This window comes from Mastigoproctus giganteus, chromosome 11 (assembly GCF_048544385.1).
Source record: "Mastigoproctus giganteus isolate SK-2022 chromosome 11, ASM4854438v1, whole genome shotgun sequence".
NCBI classification, from domain to species: domain Eukaryota; kingdom Metazoa; phylum Arthropoda; class Arachnida; order Uropygi; family Thelyphonidae; genus Mastigoproctus; species Mastigoproctus giganteus.
The window spans coordinates 35684266-35702405 of NC_143585.1; the positions used below are offsets into that span (position 1 = coordinate 35684266).

The following is an 18140-nucleotide window of genomic DNA, read 5'->3' on the forward strand; positions in this document are numbered from 1 at the left end:
TGGTTGTTCTACGAACCGTGAGTCTGAAGTCTGATTCAATTACTGTACGGTCGATGTGGCGTTATCATATGGTCTTCTGGAGAACGAACGTTCCGGTACTATTTTTTTTAGCAGTACACCTCTGGGTAAAAAGTAAAGTGCAGCCATTATCAACCCACTGCAGGATGGAAGCCTCCTCAACAATTCATGCTGAGGGAAATGGACCATAATCTGCCACGCTGGTCTAGTGCGGGTTGGCAGATCGACCGTATTCAGCAGTCAGGGGCTTGAACCCCCGTCTACTCCAAGAGCGTGCTACTGCACTCCCGCTCCTGCCCACTCGGCTACGGAGGCCAACTGGGTAAAGGTAACTGGGTTAAAGATAGAATTGAACCGTTTGAATTAGATCAGAGATTTAAGGATCATATTCTAGTCTTATACTGTCACGTGCTTCTTTCGTACTAGATGACAGCCGACCGAGCTAGCCAGGTGGGTAAAGTGCCTGCCTGGCAACCCAAAGGTCGCGGGTTCGAATCCCGCCTCGGGCTTGGATCAGAGTAAAAACTTTGGGAGGTGCATATTGGCCACAGAAGCCGATGCGCCAACAACTAACAAAAAAATGACGTGTAAGAATATTTTCGATTTTACCGGTATCGGGTAAAGATGTCCGGTATTTTCTTTAATCCCCCCCGAAGAATAATTCAACTTTTGTTAAGTAGAACAATGCTTAGATCTACTTAACAAAAGTTATGAATTATTGCCAGAATAGTTGGGGAAGGACGTTACGCGTTTGGAAATGGTTGTTCTCCATTAATATTATACCACGTGAAATATAGTTTATCAAGCTATTCGCCTAAACTACTATACATTAAAGTGATGATGTTCCTACAGGACCGGACCAGGCTATTTCTTTAACCTGGGGCAAAAAGATTTTTCAGACTAAGGATAATATTTTTAATACAGTATACTAATGATATATATATATATTATTTTTTTTTTATTATTATTATCATTGTTTTTTGGCGTCCAGGTTAAGAGCCGTGTCTTAATCCGACACTGGTCTGATGGTGGATATCGGTAAGATGCTGAAACAAATTTAAAATTTCATTAAGCTATTCACCTTAATGTATAGCAGTTTATGTGAATAGCTTAATAAACTATTATTAATTTCACGTAATATTGTATTAAATATAGTAATAATCTTAATAGTAGTTTTTATTTTAATAAAATTTAAATTTGTTTGGTCAATTGAATGTTTCTGCGTGGATACGCTCATTTTGTGACGTCTTCTTTATTAACCCTTTCCCAGTTATAGTACTCCTTAAGACTAGTTCCTTAAAAACCATTCTAACGGGTGTTACTGTAAAGATTACAACTTTTTATGCACTTATTGATTTTGAAATTTAAATCAATCAAAAATTTCTTGGATCACCAACCAGGACCACGTTTTATAATTAGAATAAAATCACGGAAAGGCCAAATAAAATGAACTTGAATGAAAACGTATTTGGGGGGAAAGCGTAGTTATCATATGACAATATTACTACCAACCCCGTTTAGTTTTGGACGTATTCATATACTTACTTACCTTCCGTAAAGCAAAATAAATCAATGACACTCGCAATAAAATGACAATTTATTCAGAGGTAGCTTGTTGTTTTACAGTTTTAACCCAAATTTGCATATTATTTATATATGTAACATTAGTACAAAAGGAATATACCAGTATGACAATAAGCATTGCATATTTTTGCAAATTATTTCTTGATAACTAATTCTGCAGTAGATGTCAAAATAACATTAACTTTTTAAAAAATTTAAATTCAGATCCTTGCATTCAAAACAAAATACCAAAGCCTGACCTCCGATTAATAAAGAAAACAACAAAAAAAAAAAAAAAAAAAAATTAAATTACAGAATATTTCTCCAGGGGGAAAAATGTAACAAATATTTGCTGTTCAGCTGATGTGCACTGTGAAAGCAGCGTTCTACACTTATTTTATATACATAATGTAATATTAATATGCCATTAAAACATGACTTACAAACACGATCAAGACATACCGATAAAGAAGCGAAAGTTTCACATTAAATGCAATCTTGAACAACACAGATCTTTAGTAAATATATACATATATGAGCAATAAATACAAAGCCTCCAGAGGAATCATAGCGGAGGAAATTATACACAATACTCGTAATTATGGCTGCTGCATAATGATTTTACTTATACTTCAAAGATGCTGCTATTTACAAAAAAAAGGTTAAAATTGCAGAATTTGATATATTTTAAATACAAACTACAAATAATTCACTAGGAATTGAGAAATTATACAATCTAACAATTTTCGTCGCGTTTCTGCCCTTGGCAAGCAACGTAAGCATAATTTTTCAATAATGATTGATATTATTACGTAATACAGATATATATTTAAGTAGTTAAACTTGTTTTTAGCAAAAACTTACATATGACACGCTAATAAATTAAAAATTTTAAAGCTTGATTTTATTTTTAAGTGAACAAAATGCGCATTTTACAAGACACTATTTAAGAACCACACCAGATGGCACCACTATCACTCCAAGTGTACAATAGCATTTTAAACTATCCACCGTGTAATAGTGACAGACGTTAAACACCACATTCCAACCACTTTTTTTTTTTTCCTAAGCAATAGTCAGGAAAGAAGCTGCGAGAAGAACACAGTAACCAAAGCCAATCTACGTTTATGTTTTGAAATCATGAAAGGTTAACATGCACAGAAAAATCAAAAGGAACTGTCACTATAGCCTAACTACAGAGAGCTAACTTCGAAAATGCTGAGTGAGAAAACAGCCAGAGGGATTTAACCCGATATCTAGTCAGAAGATGTATTATTCTGAACTTAGAAATGTTAAAGTAGTATGAATGTGGCCACTTTTATATTTCGGCCCACAAAACTTTGGCACCGCGGTAAATTTTTCTAAATAAATCGAAAAAAAAATCGGGGAAATGAGCACCTTAGAATTGCAAATTTTAAATTAATAAAAAAACCGGTTAAGATCTCATTCATTGAAGCCATATTTGCCAACAAAGGAAGGACTCGTCCAACAATTTGCACCTTTATATTATTAGGGCCATGACAACCTAAGATTCATGGACCTGCTTTGAAGTATCAGAAAGAAGAAAATGCTTTTAGTTTTGTACCCTCCAATAAGGTCAACAAAAAAAAAAACAACGAAAACATTACATCTTAACACAGAATATGACTAATTTATAAGCACCTGACGAAATATATTTCACTCTGATCCGTCACAGTTCAACTGTTCACTATTTTGCTATGCAGCTTGTCACGCCCAACAGGTATTTAACAGTGAAATTCAGTGGGCTTCTTTTCTGTTGTTGAGGATCCCTGGGTGAGTTGCTGAATCTGGGCTTCCAGTGCTCGATTCCTGCGATACATCTGCACGTAGTTGAGCTGCAGTTGTTTCTGATAACGAATTACCTTTTCTTTCTCTTCTAGCCATTGGACTCTTTCCTCCTCGATGTCTTCTCGGGTCATCTCTAATTCTCTTCGTGCGCTGGCAAGGTCCAGGCGTACTTTTTCTCCTTCCTGCTTCAGATGGCTGATTAGATTGTTTCGATCATCCCGCTCGACAAGGTATTCGCGCGCCTGAGATTGCAAATTCTGCACTAAGCCTTCAAGTTCTTGTTTAGTGTGGTAAGCATCCTGCTGTGTTTTGGTCATTCGCTCTTGTAGTTCCATGACCTTGTTGTCCTTCTCTTCGGCCAGCTGTCGACACTCCTTCAACTGAGCTCTAAGAGATAACAGTTCCGTGACACGAGATGTTTCGCCTCCTTGAGAGTCCTTGAGTTGAGACTTCAACAATGATATCTCTCCCGACTTGTGGCACAATGCCCACTCCGTTTCTTCAAGCTGGGAACGGGCTAAGACCAGTTCTTCCTGTAACCGCTGTACTAATGCATCGGCAGCAGATTTTTCCTGGCGAGTTTGTTCCAATTCTGTCTGAAGTTTTTTCTTCTCTTGCTGCATCTAAAATGAAATAAGAAATAACAAAATCAGCAAACTATCTACAAGTGTTTGAGATTATTTCTGGCTCAAAAATATCGTAAGTTAAAGATTATTATAATTAATTATGTCATTATTAAATTGAACTTTTCTTACGTATCCCTATTAATGGCGTATGTTTCGAGTTGTATTTTTAAGTAATCCTTTCCATCTACTCTAATATTTCATAGGCTGACATTTATTTCTTATGGTATGTCGGCGTAAGGAAAAGACACCGTATTTTACTCAATCCCAGTAAAGGTCTGTGGCAGTTAGTTGACACCATTATCCGTCTCATTTCGCGTAAAATTTTGAAGAGATTACGAATTGATCAGTTGGGAAGAGAACGATAAATGGTGCGGCATCATTAAAGAATAATTAAAAAATAAAAACTTTTGTAACACCAAGTGATTTTAGAATTGAGATATACAGTGGAGAGGAGATGCATCGTACTGGCCGCTTTTTCTCATGCGCTGATAACTACCCCGAAATTCAAACTTCAATTTATTAATAGTAGAAGCCGAACCACCTGTTAAATCTACAGCCAGAGCAGTTATTTCGTATGCCTCTAACCTGGTTCATTCCTATAGAATACATTCCGCTTTGACAGCGCTTAAGCGACAGCGTTCGGAGCCTTGACCAGAATATATACGAAATCTCTGCCAAGAAATGATTACAATCTGCAAGCCATTTGTGCATTTGCAAACTACTATTTACTCGTAAATTCCTCTGGAGCAGAAGTATAAACATTTTATTTATTTAAAAGCTGTCGACGGGCGACCAGAATTAAGGCGGGCGGCATTTAACGATGATACCGTCGCCCGATTGATTGGTCAATAATCAATGGCGCGGGATCTCCGATATATGAATAAAATTTGTGGTTACTCGGAGTAGACAGAGGCCTGTCCACCTCATTTGTTGATGAAAGCGTAAACTTCATAGTAGCTAATACTGTATATGTAGTCCCGTTTTACAGTACAATACACATAGAATAAATAAAAACAATGCATACAGTCATTAAGAAGACTTTTTTTCGTCAACCTATCAAGTCAAGTAACATTGTACGTATAGACATGTATCTTATGTAGAGCAGCTCTGAAACATTCTACTCCGCCCTGTGATAATAATACAGAATCCTGTAAAACGGACACAGAAATATTATGTATGTCTGTGCAGTGTGTGTTATTTGTGGCCACTTTTCCATCAGGAAGCAAGGAATGCCTGCCCAGTTCTCGTCTACACCACGAACACGTGGGTCACAACTAAGCGTGCATTGTAGAGGCCCTCGGGTCTCGTTCTGAATCCCCACAGCGAGTTTGTAAGGCGTGTGTGTGAATTCATGTATTTGAGTGCTCCTGGATGGTTAGTCCATCTCCACTTCGAGTCATTGCGATGCTACAGAATCATTGTAAAAGGCCTGAGATTCGTGTTGGTTTGCATAGTACAAGCTATTATTATTATATTTGGGTTATCCGGTTAAGTTATTACATAATACAGTACTACCCATGTGTATTGCGTGTGTTCTCTGGTAGGTTTGCTTGTTTTGCTGGACGAAAACCCCCCAGTTTCTGGGGGAGGGGGAACTTTGGTATCTACGACTGAGACGACTACCTCAGCCACTGAGTGAAAAGGTTCCTCGCGTCATCGACGGAATTCGAACCCGGGCCTTTTCCACTCGGTGTGAGGAGGACGGTGACGATACCACTGTGCTATCCGCGCAGACGGTTTGCATATTATGTGTTTACGTTGTTTCAAGCCGTTTGGCTACCATAGAACATCAAATACGTGCCTCATGGCTAGCATACCTCATGGTTGGTAGAATCGCCGTCCTCCCCACACCGGGTGGAAAAGACCAGCGTTCGAATCCTGTCGATGACGTGAGGAGTTTTTATCAGGTGCGGATAGCATGTCCCTCCCCCCAGAAACTGGTTTTTCGTCCACCAAACAGAAAATCGACCACAAAACATGCAATTTACAGTGTACACGGAGCAATATGGCCTTAGTCACTGATGCTCCTAAAAAAGGAAAACATGTACTACAGGTACTGATGACTTCTGCTTGATACCCATCCCTAGCCAACGAAGAGGCGGACCTGTTCTATTCTTACTGTGGCAAAAACCACTGGAATTCAACATCCACTCCGAATGGAAAAGGCGAGAGTTCGAATCCCGTCGATGACGGGAGAAAGTTTTATGGGTCTTTCACAACGTGGCTGAGTTAGTCGGTGTCAGGAGAGGGCAGCATGGTTTTCACTCCCTGAAACTAGGGTTTTTCGTCCAGCAAACAGAAAATCGACCTCACAACACACGCCATTTACAGATAGACAGTATACACGAAGCAATATGGCGTTAGTGATCGATGCTCCTAAAACCCAACAAAAACCAAAATCCACTTGGAGACAGTGCAATAGCAGTAGACATCATATCAAGTGACATAGTCTGACAATAATACAACTACGATCCACTCATTATTTACTGATTACATTACGTGCAGAAGAAGGAAGGATGCGACACACCAGGGCCCTGACCCAGAGGGTGGAGCCCGAAAGGTTTTTTAAACGATTATAACATAAACACAAAAGAAAATATACCCTCCTCAAAAAAAAAAAAAAAAAAAAACCAACCTTATACCAGAACCCCCTGATATCAGTGTATGATCGTGATTACATGTTTCTAAAATTATCCTGGTGCTATGTTGACAATTCAAACTTGACCATTGCTATAATTGTTACAAATAAGGCCATCTTATATCTACGTATTTGGCTTTTTTATTTTATATTTGAATATTCGTTCATCAATAAAGTCGCTGTTTTCCATGATATCTGTTATACAAGTGGTGCCGATCATCTATCCGAGTCCATAGTGATATGCTTATCTATTAGTTATTCCTAACTCTTCTTTCAGCTTCTAATGTTCGATATAGTCATTTTGACAATTCATATCACAAGGAAGTTTATTATGAAAATGAGCCAATTTAGAGAAGCATGTTAATTTTCTTTCTGTCGTGTTTAAATCACTTAATTTAGGCATAAAATTCTACCCTCATGTGGATAAAAATATTTATATTTCCGTTTTAGTACTAGCCGAAAAAATCATGCGATCACGTCTTACGTAAGGTTGAGCACGTAGAAAGCAGGTAACCACTTACCCGAAACCAGCAGCTACATGCAGCTGAAGCTGTCCACTGGCTATGAACATATAGAAAGCAGTTGACCAGTGCATCTTCTCTGTATGCGATGGGGTAACGTTTTGCACTGGTCAACTGCTTTCTATGTGTTCATAGCCTTGTCCCTTTGTTAATAGCCAGTGAGGAGCTTCAGCTGCTGGTTTCTGGTAACCGGCTATCTGCATTCTACGCGTGAGAACCCTTAGATTCGTATATTTCTTATACTGGCTAGAATAAAACGTGTATGCCTTCTAAAATTAAATCAATGCAATTAGGGTGTTTTTTTTTTTTTTTTTTTAAGAATGAGCGCCGAGTCAGCTAGAGTCGCAGTGTCAATATTATGTATTTGTTTTGCGTGATGAAACACACAAATCCAGTTTGGTTGGGGGGGGGGGGGGGGAGAAGAATACCATCCTTACCCGACTAACTCGACCACGGAGTAAAAAAAAAAAAAAAAAAAAAAAACCTTGTTTAACAAAACAAATGTTTTCTTCCAAACGATATTAGTTTAAACAAACTTTAAATTAATATTACTGGGAGTACACTTTCACAGCTTATTTTAACATTACTGTCAACCACAAGATTAAATGGGAAAAAGAAGCAAGATTTCTGATCGTCAGTGCTCCTGGCTTTGGATCCGGGACGAGTCGAATTTACAGAGGAGTAGATCGACTGCTTGATGTCACTTGTCCCGGGAAATCAGTGCATTGTAATCATAAGCGCTGTTCCCAACAAAATTGCGAAAGCATATTGTAATTTTGATAAATAGTTTTGTTAAGTCTACAAAGGTTACTAATCTTTCCGACTGCGTTTAACCTACGAGAATTTCTTTTAAATTTATTACTTAAACTGATCGTATTCTCTTTTCTGTTGCATGTTAGGCCTGTTTATAGTCTTCTTGGCTTTCACGTATCCTTACAGCAGTGTGTTTCTGAACGTAGCTTTTCACAACTATCCAAAATGGACGACCGTTTCTTTCACTCGTGTGAATAATATAATCCGTATTACTATTTCGCTGCAGGACTGATGAATAACGCAACCCTGCGTTATGTTTTTGTCTTTATTTTCACTGGTGGATCAACAAAATCACTCGACAGTAAATTCCAAGGAAAGTACTTCGATGGAAATATAGTATACAAAATTAGATACATTAAACGAATTTTGCTTTTTGAACGCAGTCTCATAACATTGGAGTGGCGTCTCGTATTTCTCCCGGTTTAATTATAAATGCAAACATGAATTTGAACTTTTTTTTTTTTTTTTTGTCAGCTCTCACGGACTATGATACATCTTTGCTGTCTAACGGAAGTTAGGACTTTCTAATGATAGTGCCTAGTTCCATGATTTTATCCTTCATTGTGGGCAATTTAAGGAAAATACGAGAAGTCATTTAATTCGCGGACTGGTACAAGATTTTGTTTACCGTGCAAACTTTCCATAACTACCGCTATAGCCGCTTTCCCTGGACGCTACTGAGCAGACTGTGCGCATGCCAGTACTTGTCGAGCTAGTGTCGCGTTCACTGACGATCGTTTTGAAACAAGTATCATGTCGGACATACAAATTGAACAGAGATATGTGATTCGTTGTTGTGTCAGACGGGGCTTAAATGCATCGGAAACAGTTAAAGAGAGGCATGAAGCGTATGGTAATGAAAGTTCGGTCACAACGGAATATGGCCATAGGACGGCCATATTCCGTTGTGACCGAACTTTCCGGTGTAAAGTGGTTTTTCCATCAAGACAATTCCATGCTCCATACGGCTAATATTGTGCAGGCAGTGATCACTGCCATAGGTGCCGAGGTTCTGCCACATTCCCCTTATTCACCAGACTTAGTCCCGTGTGATTTCTTCCCGTTTCTACGTCTGAAGAAAGCTCTGAAAAGGCAAGCGTTTAGCGTCTGACACAACGGAAGAACTTCGCTGTCTTTCGAAGAATGGCTTGCAAGAGTGCGACAGTGACGAAAGTGTGTAAAGTTCAAGGGAGAGTATTTCGAGGAGAAAACAGAAGATTAAGATGATGATTAAGATAATATCTTGCATCAGTTCGCGAATTAAATGATCAACCCTCGTACATAATATACATTATACGCTTCAGTGTACTATGTTTATATTTTCGATATTCTAATTAAAATTAACTGAAATTTTTCGGTATTTATTTATTATTAGTTAACCACTGACTAGTGGGTCACAGGTTATCACGGATATAGAGATTTCTACTGATTTAAAAATGATCGAGGCCAATCGCTGACCTATCATCTCAGAATCCAGTGCTTCATGCATGCGGTTTCTGTTAAGTTCGACTCGGGTGAGGCGAAAATGTGCGTAAGGCATCTTAAAAACACGCAAGACAACGTTTTATTGCTCATCGGGTACTCATCACGGTTTTATGTATTGCACGTATGCGCAGAAATTAACCTTTTTAACCCAGGTCATTGTGTCGTTCCATCTTTGAGGGAGGGAAAATAGCCCAACCCACATTATACTGTGGAGACTGTCTCACGCCGTTTTTCTATTACATCAAAAGTTCGGTATGATGAGCAGAATCGACAGCAAACATATAGAGATCAGAACGATGTTTAAGATATCCATAGCATACTCTCACAGAATATGGCACACACTTCCTCGGGTTGGAGTTCCATTATGTTCCTAAACAGTAAACGAAGATCATGCGGGGTCTGTAAGCCAACAGGTGAACTTTCCCCCAGGCCAATAACAGGAACTGGTTTGGGTAATTCTCAGTCAGGTTCAGAAGAACCAACCAACATATGTATGTTGGGCCACTGAACATTGCCCCATGCCTACGCCTACAATTTCTTCGCTCATTTTGCCTTCCTTAAATTGAATGTCATATCTTGTAAGCAAAGGGCCTCAAAATTCCCGTTTATTTCTGTTGTTTGGCTTTGCTGCTAGATAATGACCATCATTCTTTGGATGAAATATATATCAAAAGGTAATTTACGTAGCGCCAGTAGTAGTACGATACATGAATTATTTAAGTTAGACTTCATAATCCTTTTTTCGCATATAGTACAAAATAGGGGAGGCGGACCATTCTTTCTTTATCTACAACTAATCCTTTCAAATTTTCTTCAATCTACAAAAAACACGAATTTTCAGGCCAAAAATCATGCAATCCATCCCAGAATTTTCACCGTGTTTTTCCATCCAGTAAAAAATACATACTACAGAACACGTACAATTTACAATCACGATACATACAACGCCTTATTGACTTTGCTGCCTTCGCACAAAAACGAACCAACTTAGCAATAAATATTTAATAAACATTACTTGGGGAAAACTGGATGTTTTTTATAATAATATTCAAGGACATTTATGTCCTTGAATATTATTGGATGCTTGAACACTTAAAAAGAAATAACTGCTAAAATTTTTATATTATGCATTTAATATAATGTTTTTCTTTTTCCAAACATAAATTAACCAGTTCCGCAGTTTCATTTCAACAACCAGTTCAACAGATGGAATACGTTTGAAAAATTAATGGACTGCAGCTGAAAACTGATGCTACCCATTGAGAAACTGGCCATGCAAAAATTTCACGACTCAAACCTGCACTACTCAAATATGCTATCGCTGCTTTCCACTGCCTGGTGGCAAGTACAACTGACTGGCTCTCTTCCATAAATTTCGGGTCGATGAGGACAACTAGCCTACTTACGAAGGTGGACGAAGTTTCTCCCCACCCCCCGTTTTCCTTGTTTTGTTTTATTAGCCTGTTGCCCTTCTCCACCGAATTGTAAATCTTCGCATTACCGTCCTTCGTCTTCTCTATGTGTTCCACATGTCTTCAATTAATGACAGAAAAATTATGGCGATCCTTCTATTAAGTAATCTAGCGATGCAACCTTCGCAAACTAAATTTTGTTTTCGGTATATTAAAAGCAACATAACAACCTGGATACCAGCAGTGGCGATCCCAGAATTTAATAATCGTCATATAGCAGTTAAAAAAAAAAAAAAAAAAAAGTTTGATAAGGTTTGGAGAGGCTTTAGCCCCTACCTGGGATCGCCACTGGATACCAAAATCAAACATTGCTTGATGTTATCTTCATGTCTGTTTCTGACAGACTTAGGACTGTGATTTGCTCAAGGATCCAAGTTCCAAAGACAATATTATGATGAAGAATGGATGAGATCGCGAATATTTTTCAGATTTCCAAGCGATCTCCTCCTCCCTAGCTAAACATGCTGCTTTATAGGAGCGGTGGATTAAGGGGAAAAAAAAACAAAAAAAAAAAAACATTCACACTCAGCCTAGGCGTCCACATTACAAAGTCAGCATCCTAGTCTTGCGCAGCAGCTTAGTTGGCACGATCAGCGTCTGCTACTCCGATGTCGAAACCGTAGTTAGCCGGTCTCCAGCAGAGGGAGTAAGGGTTCCAGCATGCACAACACGTAAATCGGTCCGTGAACACTTCTAAAATAAACAATACCGTTCAGAGCAACAAGCTCGGGTGCCGTTAAAATAACTTTAATTTTATCCACTGTGCTGCCAAATATTTCCTCATCTGTCCCAAAATTCTGTAGAGTGATGAGGCCCTCCTAAAGAATTTAAGATTATTTGCTAGGTTTAATCTTCGGTTTTTTTTTTTTTTTTTTTTGTTTTTTTTTCATAAACAGCAATCATCATATACAGGTAAATTTAAATACTATAAAGGCCGCCATAGCCTAGTGGTCAGGCGCGTGGGTGCATAAGTACACGTACCTTGAGTTACGGGGGTTCAAGCCCGTGACTGCTGAATACGGTGCTGTTTCTTGTATTCTGTCTATCTTGTGAACTCCTCTGACCGTTTGGTCGTCCCAGAGTATAAACAGAAAATTTATTTATATTAAAATTCGGATATCGCAAAATCTATAGACTCTTCAAGGGCTTTTTTACCTACGATTTTGGATAATGGAATAAAACTTTACATTTAATTTTTAATATAATCTTCGGGAAGGGCACAGGCTTCCTCATCAGCCAACAGCCCCAAAACGTCTCTTCCCCCCACTCAGAAAAAAATTGAGTCGAAGCCAGCTTTCATGGTGCAATACCAAAAAAGCTCATGGTAGAGGCGATAGCATTACAGATTTTTCTGCGGAATCGGCTAGAATTTAAATTTATAATGGCTGGTGCCGTTATGAAATTAAACTCAAGAAAGTTAACAACAAGCACTCCAAATCAGACTGCCTGCACCAGTTTAAGTCTGATCTGGTTCAGAATTATTCAAAAATGAAAACAAAAAAATAATAATAAATAAAATTCAGGATTATTCCAAATTAAGAAACAAACTCAAGTTTATTCAAAAAAAAAAAAAAAAATCCCTCCCTGAGTAACATTACTATTCTTGATTTTTCCATTAGCTGCGCCATGTCCCAGATTCGCCGCATCAGAAAGCACTGAAGGATTACATTAATCCTTGAATGTGAATGACATCTACAAACAGCCCACCTCCCATCATAACAGCTAATGCCTAACCAGATGGACTACTCACCTGATAGCTTTGTACTGCAAGCATGTGTTCTGCCTTGGCTAACTTCTGTTGATTATTCCGTAGTTTGGTTTCGTACTGCCCTCGCAACCGGCGAATCTCGCGATGCCAACTCTGTTCTTTTTCTTCGTACACTTTAAAGATAACCTGTTCGTTCTGTTCCAATGTCTCTCTTAAGTAGGATATTTCGGAATCCTTTTCCCGTAGCATGGCTTCCAGATCGGCCAAACCGCTGTCACTAAGCGATGGGGTGTCGGGGAAATGATCCAGCTGAAGAGATGAACCCATGTGCGACAGTTTCATGCAGCTATCTACGGAATAAGTCATAGAAGGACGGTCGTCATCCAGCAGACTGGGTAAATTATATGAGCTACCAGATCGAGCTTCCGACTCTGAAGAATATGGACTGGGATGGGTTGAAGTACGAGATGTAACAGAAGAGGGACTGGAATAACTGTGTGTTACAACAGAAGCCATCACTGGCTTGCAAGCAATTGGCCGGATTATGCTTTTGTTCTGCAAAAACAGGATGGAAAAAAAAAAGAAAAGAAAGTGAGGATATGCCGTATGGATAAATACTTTGATTAAACAGTTTATATTTTATTACGTTATTTTTATACAATATTAACCAGGGCAATTCAAGAGAATTAAATTAAACCATTAAAAAACATTTTTTCACAATAAAGAGCTGGATAAATTATTGCAATGATTTTTCACAACTGTTTTTATTATTATAATAATATTAAATGCCGTTTAATCATATAAGAAACTGACTTTAATAAATCGGCAGGGGGCACTGTAGTTTGTGCAACAAAAACAATGTCAAAGCATATCTGCTGCTAGAATTTATAGTTTAGTTTAATGTAGTTAAACTGTATAAATTCTAGCAATTTTTCCTGTATATTATTTCTTATATTAAATAATCGCTTTTGGAGAAAGTTTATTTCTATTACTCTTTTATATAACATAATTTACAATCTGCTGCATATGTATTGGAATTCATCAATGGTGCAAGAACGTTTGGATTGGTTCATTAAAAGACTTACGTCACGGATGAAATCTGAACTACAAAATGAAATCTAGTTAATGCTAGAAAAATGGCTACATGTGCAGCGAAAATATTAATTCAGAATTAATAATTAACTGCGCAACATTTCTTTCGCTCACTAAAATTGACAGCCAACCAGAATAAATAAAACGGACAATATTCGATTACAAATTATTGCAACAAAAACGCGAAATTAAAAAAAGGGAGAAATTAAAATTAGAATTGCGGTTTGATGGAAAAACTGTTTCCACTTTTAGGCTTGGAACATGGTCAACAATTTCAGAAACCGGTTTTTACGTTTCTGGGAAATCACTTAACTACTCTGGCGCATTAAAAAATCGTCACACTTCTGTGCGAGAACTATTTCTAGAACAATGTGCACAACATGTTTTTTTTTTTTTTTTTTTAATGCGGTTAACTGAAACTAAGCTGAAAAATAAAATGAGAATTTGCTTTTAATTCTCTCCAGTCTAATAGTTAACAATTCCACGTTTTTTATAGCGGGAAGCATAAATTCTGTAAAATGACTGTTTAATGACGCAACATCCATTAGTAAGAATTAAACCTCGGATTCTTCCAGGAGCCGTTTCCGAGTTACCCTGCGTAGATAAAGCACCTCACCTGATCGGCCAGAAACCTGAGTGAAGCCAACACTGTCACCTCCATGATGTGTCACTTCCGTTGCCTAATTCCGAATATCCTAAACTCCGACACTGAAGAAACTGCCCACATCTGTCCCCGGCATCCCTTCACGGGAAAAAGACGAAATTGCGGCGTTCGTCCTCCAACGCAGATGTAAGCCATGTCCGAGGTCATCGACACCTCGAGAGCGACATCGGCTGTTTCCTTTGCGCGGTTCCCAATCTTTAGCCTCCTGCCCTAGCATCCACGTAGTGCCGTATCGCCAGCTGAACTGTTCTTACGTCGCGTTCCGGAACCTGTAGAGCTGGAACGCAGCAGTAACCTCCCCTTCCGCACGCAGCGCCTGCCGGCCAAACGCCGCGTTCAAGCCAGCCGTGGCCGGAGGGTGTGCGGAGTGGCCGCGGAAGTGACAGCCCGCAAGAGAGAGAAGATTCAGCCCTTTGGGCCCGTCAGTCAGCTCGCGGAGCGGATAACAAGGGCCGTGTGAAAGTCGAGTTGGGTATCACGTGAACAGACTCTCGCTGCTTCGTGCCCGCAGCCACAGTAGCTACTTATGGCGAAGGTCGTCCGTTATCTTCCTCTACATGCTTAGCTGGGGCCGCATCGCACAGGGTTTTTCGCTTGCTCACGTGGGAGAGTTTGACCGCAAAACACTGTCAACAACCTCCTATTTGGTGACGGTTTCAAAACATGATTTAACTGTTCGGGACGAGTTCCGACAGGTATCCGTTATGTGCATTTCTCCCCCCCCCCCGATCCAAAGCTCTTAGTCGGCCAAGGCAGTGGCCAGTGTGGAAAATTAAGCGATTCTGTAATGAAGACCATAATAAATATACAGATCTTTCTTGAAAACTTTAATCCCAAATTCCATTAAAAAAAAGAAAGAAAGAAACGGGAACCACATTAAGAATGTCGAGGCCCCTTTTAACCCCTAAAAGCTACCAGAGGGGAAAGCAGAAAGAATAGAAAAAAAAATACCTATCATAGTTAATTATAAATACGGGTTTGTCTAGTTGATTATATAACTCGTTCGAGAGAGTTTTGGCATACCTGCTTTAATGAGGTCTGTCCCCCCCCCCCAAAATCTACTCAGGAAAATGCTGTACTCACCTGCGCTCCAAACACTCCACTAACGGGAGCTAACTTGGGTGGGCTGTTGTGGACTTCCATTTCCTCGTAAACGTGTACTCCATCATTCGTGTTGCCATGGTTACTTGTAACACATAAATTTGTCAGACAAGTGGATGGTGAGCGACGTGCTTTTGATGAGTCATCAGCGTTTGATGATCTGCCAGTCTCTACCATCACCGGCTGACGCATCCTTGCTACTGAAAGAAAAAAAAATAATAATAAATAAATAAAATTAAGAAATATAATAACATAACTTAGTATGAACTCTATTTTGTTATTCCACAATTATTACAAAGAATAACTCAATCTAATTAGCCTGATGTACATGAAGTAAAAAAAATAGTTAACCCTTTTTTTTTTTCTTCTTCCTACATGCTACACAAGGCCTTTAGCGATTTCCGTATGTTATTGTGATTACTCTTTCAGTTAAAAAAAAATAAAAAGTATTTAAAGGGGTCGCTGTATTACAAGCAGGAGACATTTACAGAGAATCTAACCTTGCATTCTAAAAATGGATAGCCTCCTTGTTTTTAAGTTTTAAGAAATTTAGCAGTGGAAATAACAGATTATAGAGATCATATCTTTACTAAAGATTATTCTGAGTTCAGATCTTTATTAGAATAACCGCATCAATGTTTCGACTGCGTTTTGAATTCAAATACCGCGTTGAAATGTCCCTGATCGCCTTATAGCAGGAGATTTCCAAAGTGTGCTCCTCCCCCCCACACACAGCAGCACACTTGGTTTTTTGGGGCGCTTGTTTTCATGAAGCAATGTTTAACGAAATACGGACAAACCATCACTAATCCAGTTACGAAGCGTTTTTTATTTCTATTATTAGTATTTTATTTCTTTGAGATTAAATGTATTGGCGTATATATTAATTTATAAAAGTATGTATATTCATAACTAAATTATGTCATACTTGTTTATATTCACTTGTTCTAGAACTTGGAGGGCATGAAATCTATGAAAAATTTTAAAGCTCACGGTATAAAAGTTTGGGAACCTCTGCCTTAGAGCATTTAAAAAAAAAAAAAAAAAAAAAAAGTTGTTTTGCTCTCAGCATTACTTTTCTTCTAAACAGCGACTAACGAAATATCACATCCTACCATGCAGTAGAGCAACCGCTAGTGCGCATTTGCACCCCCGCAAGAATATATTTTACTATTATCAGTTCAAATTATTATAAACGTTCCATGTTAGTTTTATTACCATACATTTTGTAATAAAGCAGGTATACACACTACATTTCCCCCTCCTAACATGCTTGCACTCCCCCTCCGAAATATGAATTTCTGGTAACGCCCATGCTACCGTGGAATACGGTTTCCACATTCAGATCCCCACACCTCTCGGGTTAAAATAACGACCAATCTCTTACACATTCGCTTTAAGGAGAATTAGCGTCTAATTCCACCTCTTTCTTTCAACCAATTCGAACACGCAAATTCAACCAGCCAACCGTCCATTCCTAGTTCAACTCCAAACTAACTTTACCTTTATCTACGAGCTGAAGCTTATGCGAGTCAATGGGAGGATAATTTATGTATAAGATACATATTCTCCCACCTCGACTCGATGCTATTGTCTAGTCTGCTATTTAATGGATCGCTTTTTGCATTTCCCTGGGTTAATTTATATTCTACTTGGTGGTTTTTATTTTTATGAAATCTTTGGCCAATAAAGAAAAAGTCATCTGCCTGAATTTCTTACAATCTAGCAATAAAGATTTATTTACTTGTATTTTATATCTGGGCGTCAAAACCTATGAGTGAAGCGCTTGGAAAAAAAATGTAGAAAAGTAACCAACGCTTAAGCCCAGGGATCAGTAAACTGCAGATCTAGAAATAGCTGAACCTTTCTGACGCTACTGACCACCTTTATCAAAACAAATTTTAGGTGGACCACCAATATTTTTTTTCTTTTTTTGCCTTTTGATTTTATTAAAACAATAGCAGTGATCTTAAGTTATTATTATTGAACTCACTGGCCAAAAATTTAGAAATCTTTATTCAATACCTAGTAGGGCCACCTTTCGCGACCAGTACACGTCGTGGCATAGATTCCACTAGGTATCTGAGGAAATCTACTTGCAGATCTGACCGTTTTTCCACCAGGATATTTGCCAGCTATTGTTTCTTTCCAGCATATCCCAGTCTTTCTCAATTGGATCCAGATATGGACAACTAGGCAGCCAGGGTAAAATTTTGGATACCTTGGGAATGTTCTTCGAACCATACAATTTTTTCATAGTGAATAGTTGCGTTCTCGTCTTGAAAGAATCCATCGCAATCTCGATAAAAATGAAGCGCTGCAGGGTGAAATTGGTCCAATATGACAGAAAGGTATTCATTGGATATTCAAAAGAAAGGTATTAATTAGAGGTAATATGACCTTCTAACGGGATAAGAATCAGTCCGTACCAAAAGGTCATATCATGATAGCACCGGAGTGGTGGACACGAAACAGCCTGCATATATTGTATTTTTTACAGTTCCAGTCTTGCTGGCACCAACACGTCAATCGAATGTTCCCCCCTTTTTTTTTAAACAGAAAGAGGTGGTATTCGACTACCAAATTTTAACTTTTAATTTTATATTCGACTACCCAGATTTTAAATCCAG

General features: G+C 38.5%; 1 protein-coding gene across 1 annotated transcript in view; it reads right to left on the reverse strand.

Annotated features, from left to right (window-relative positions):
- Window positions 1-2431: 2431 nt before the first annotated feature.
- Window positions 2432-18140, reverse strand: part of LOC150077900 (leucine zipper putative tumor suppressor 2 homolog) — a 53799-nt gene continuing 38090 nt past the window's right edge. The window contains exons 2-4 of the mRNA XM_090384254.1: window positions 15493-15710; window positions 12696-13208; window positions 2432-4013 (exon numbers count right to left, since the gene is read on the reverse strand). Of these exons, the coding sequence (XP_090240380.1) occupies window positions 3327-4013; window positions 12696-13208; window positions 15493-15702 (1410 nt within the window). The 5' untranslated portion in view covers window positions 15703-15710 and the 3' untranslated portion in view covers window positions 2432-3326. The remainder of the gene's footprint in view (window positions 4014-12695; window positions 13209-15492; window positions 15711-18140) is intronic.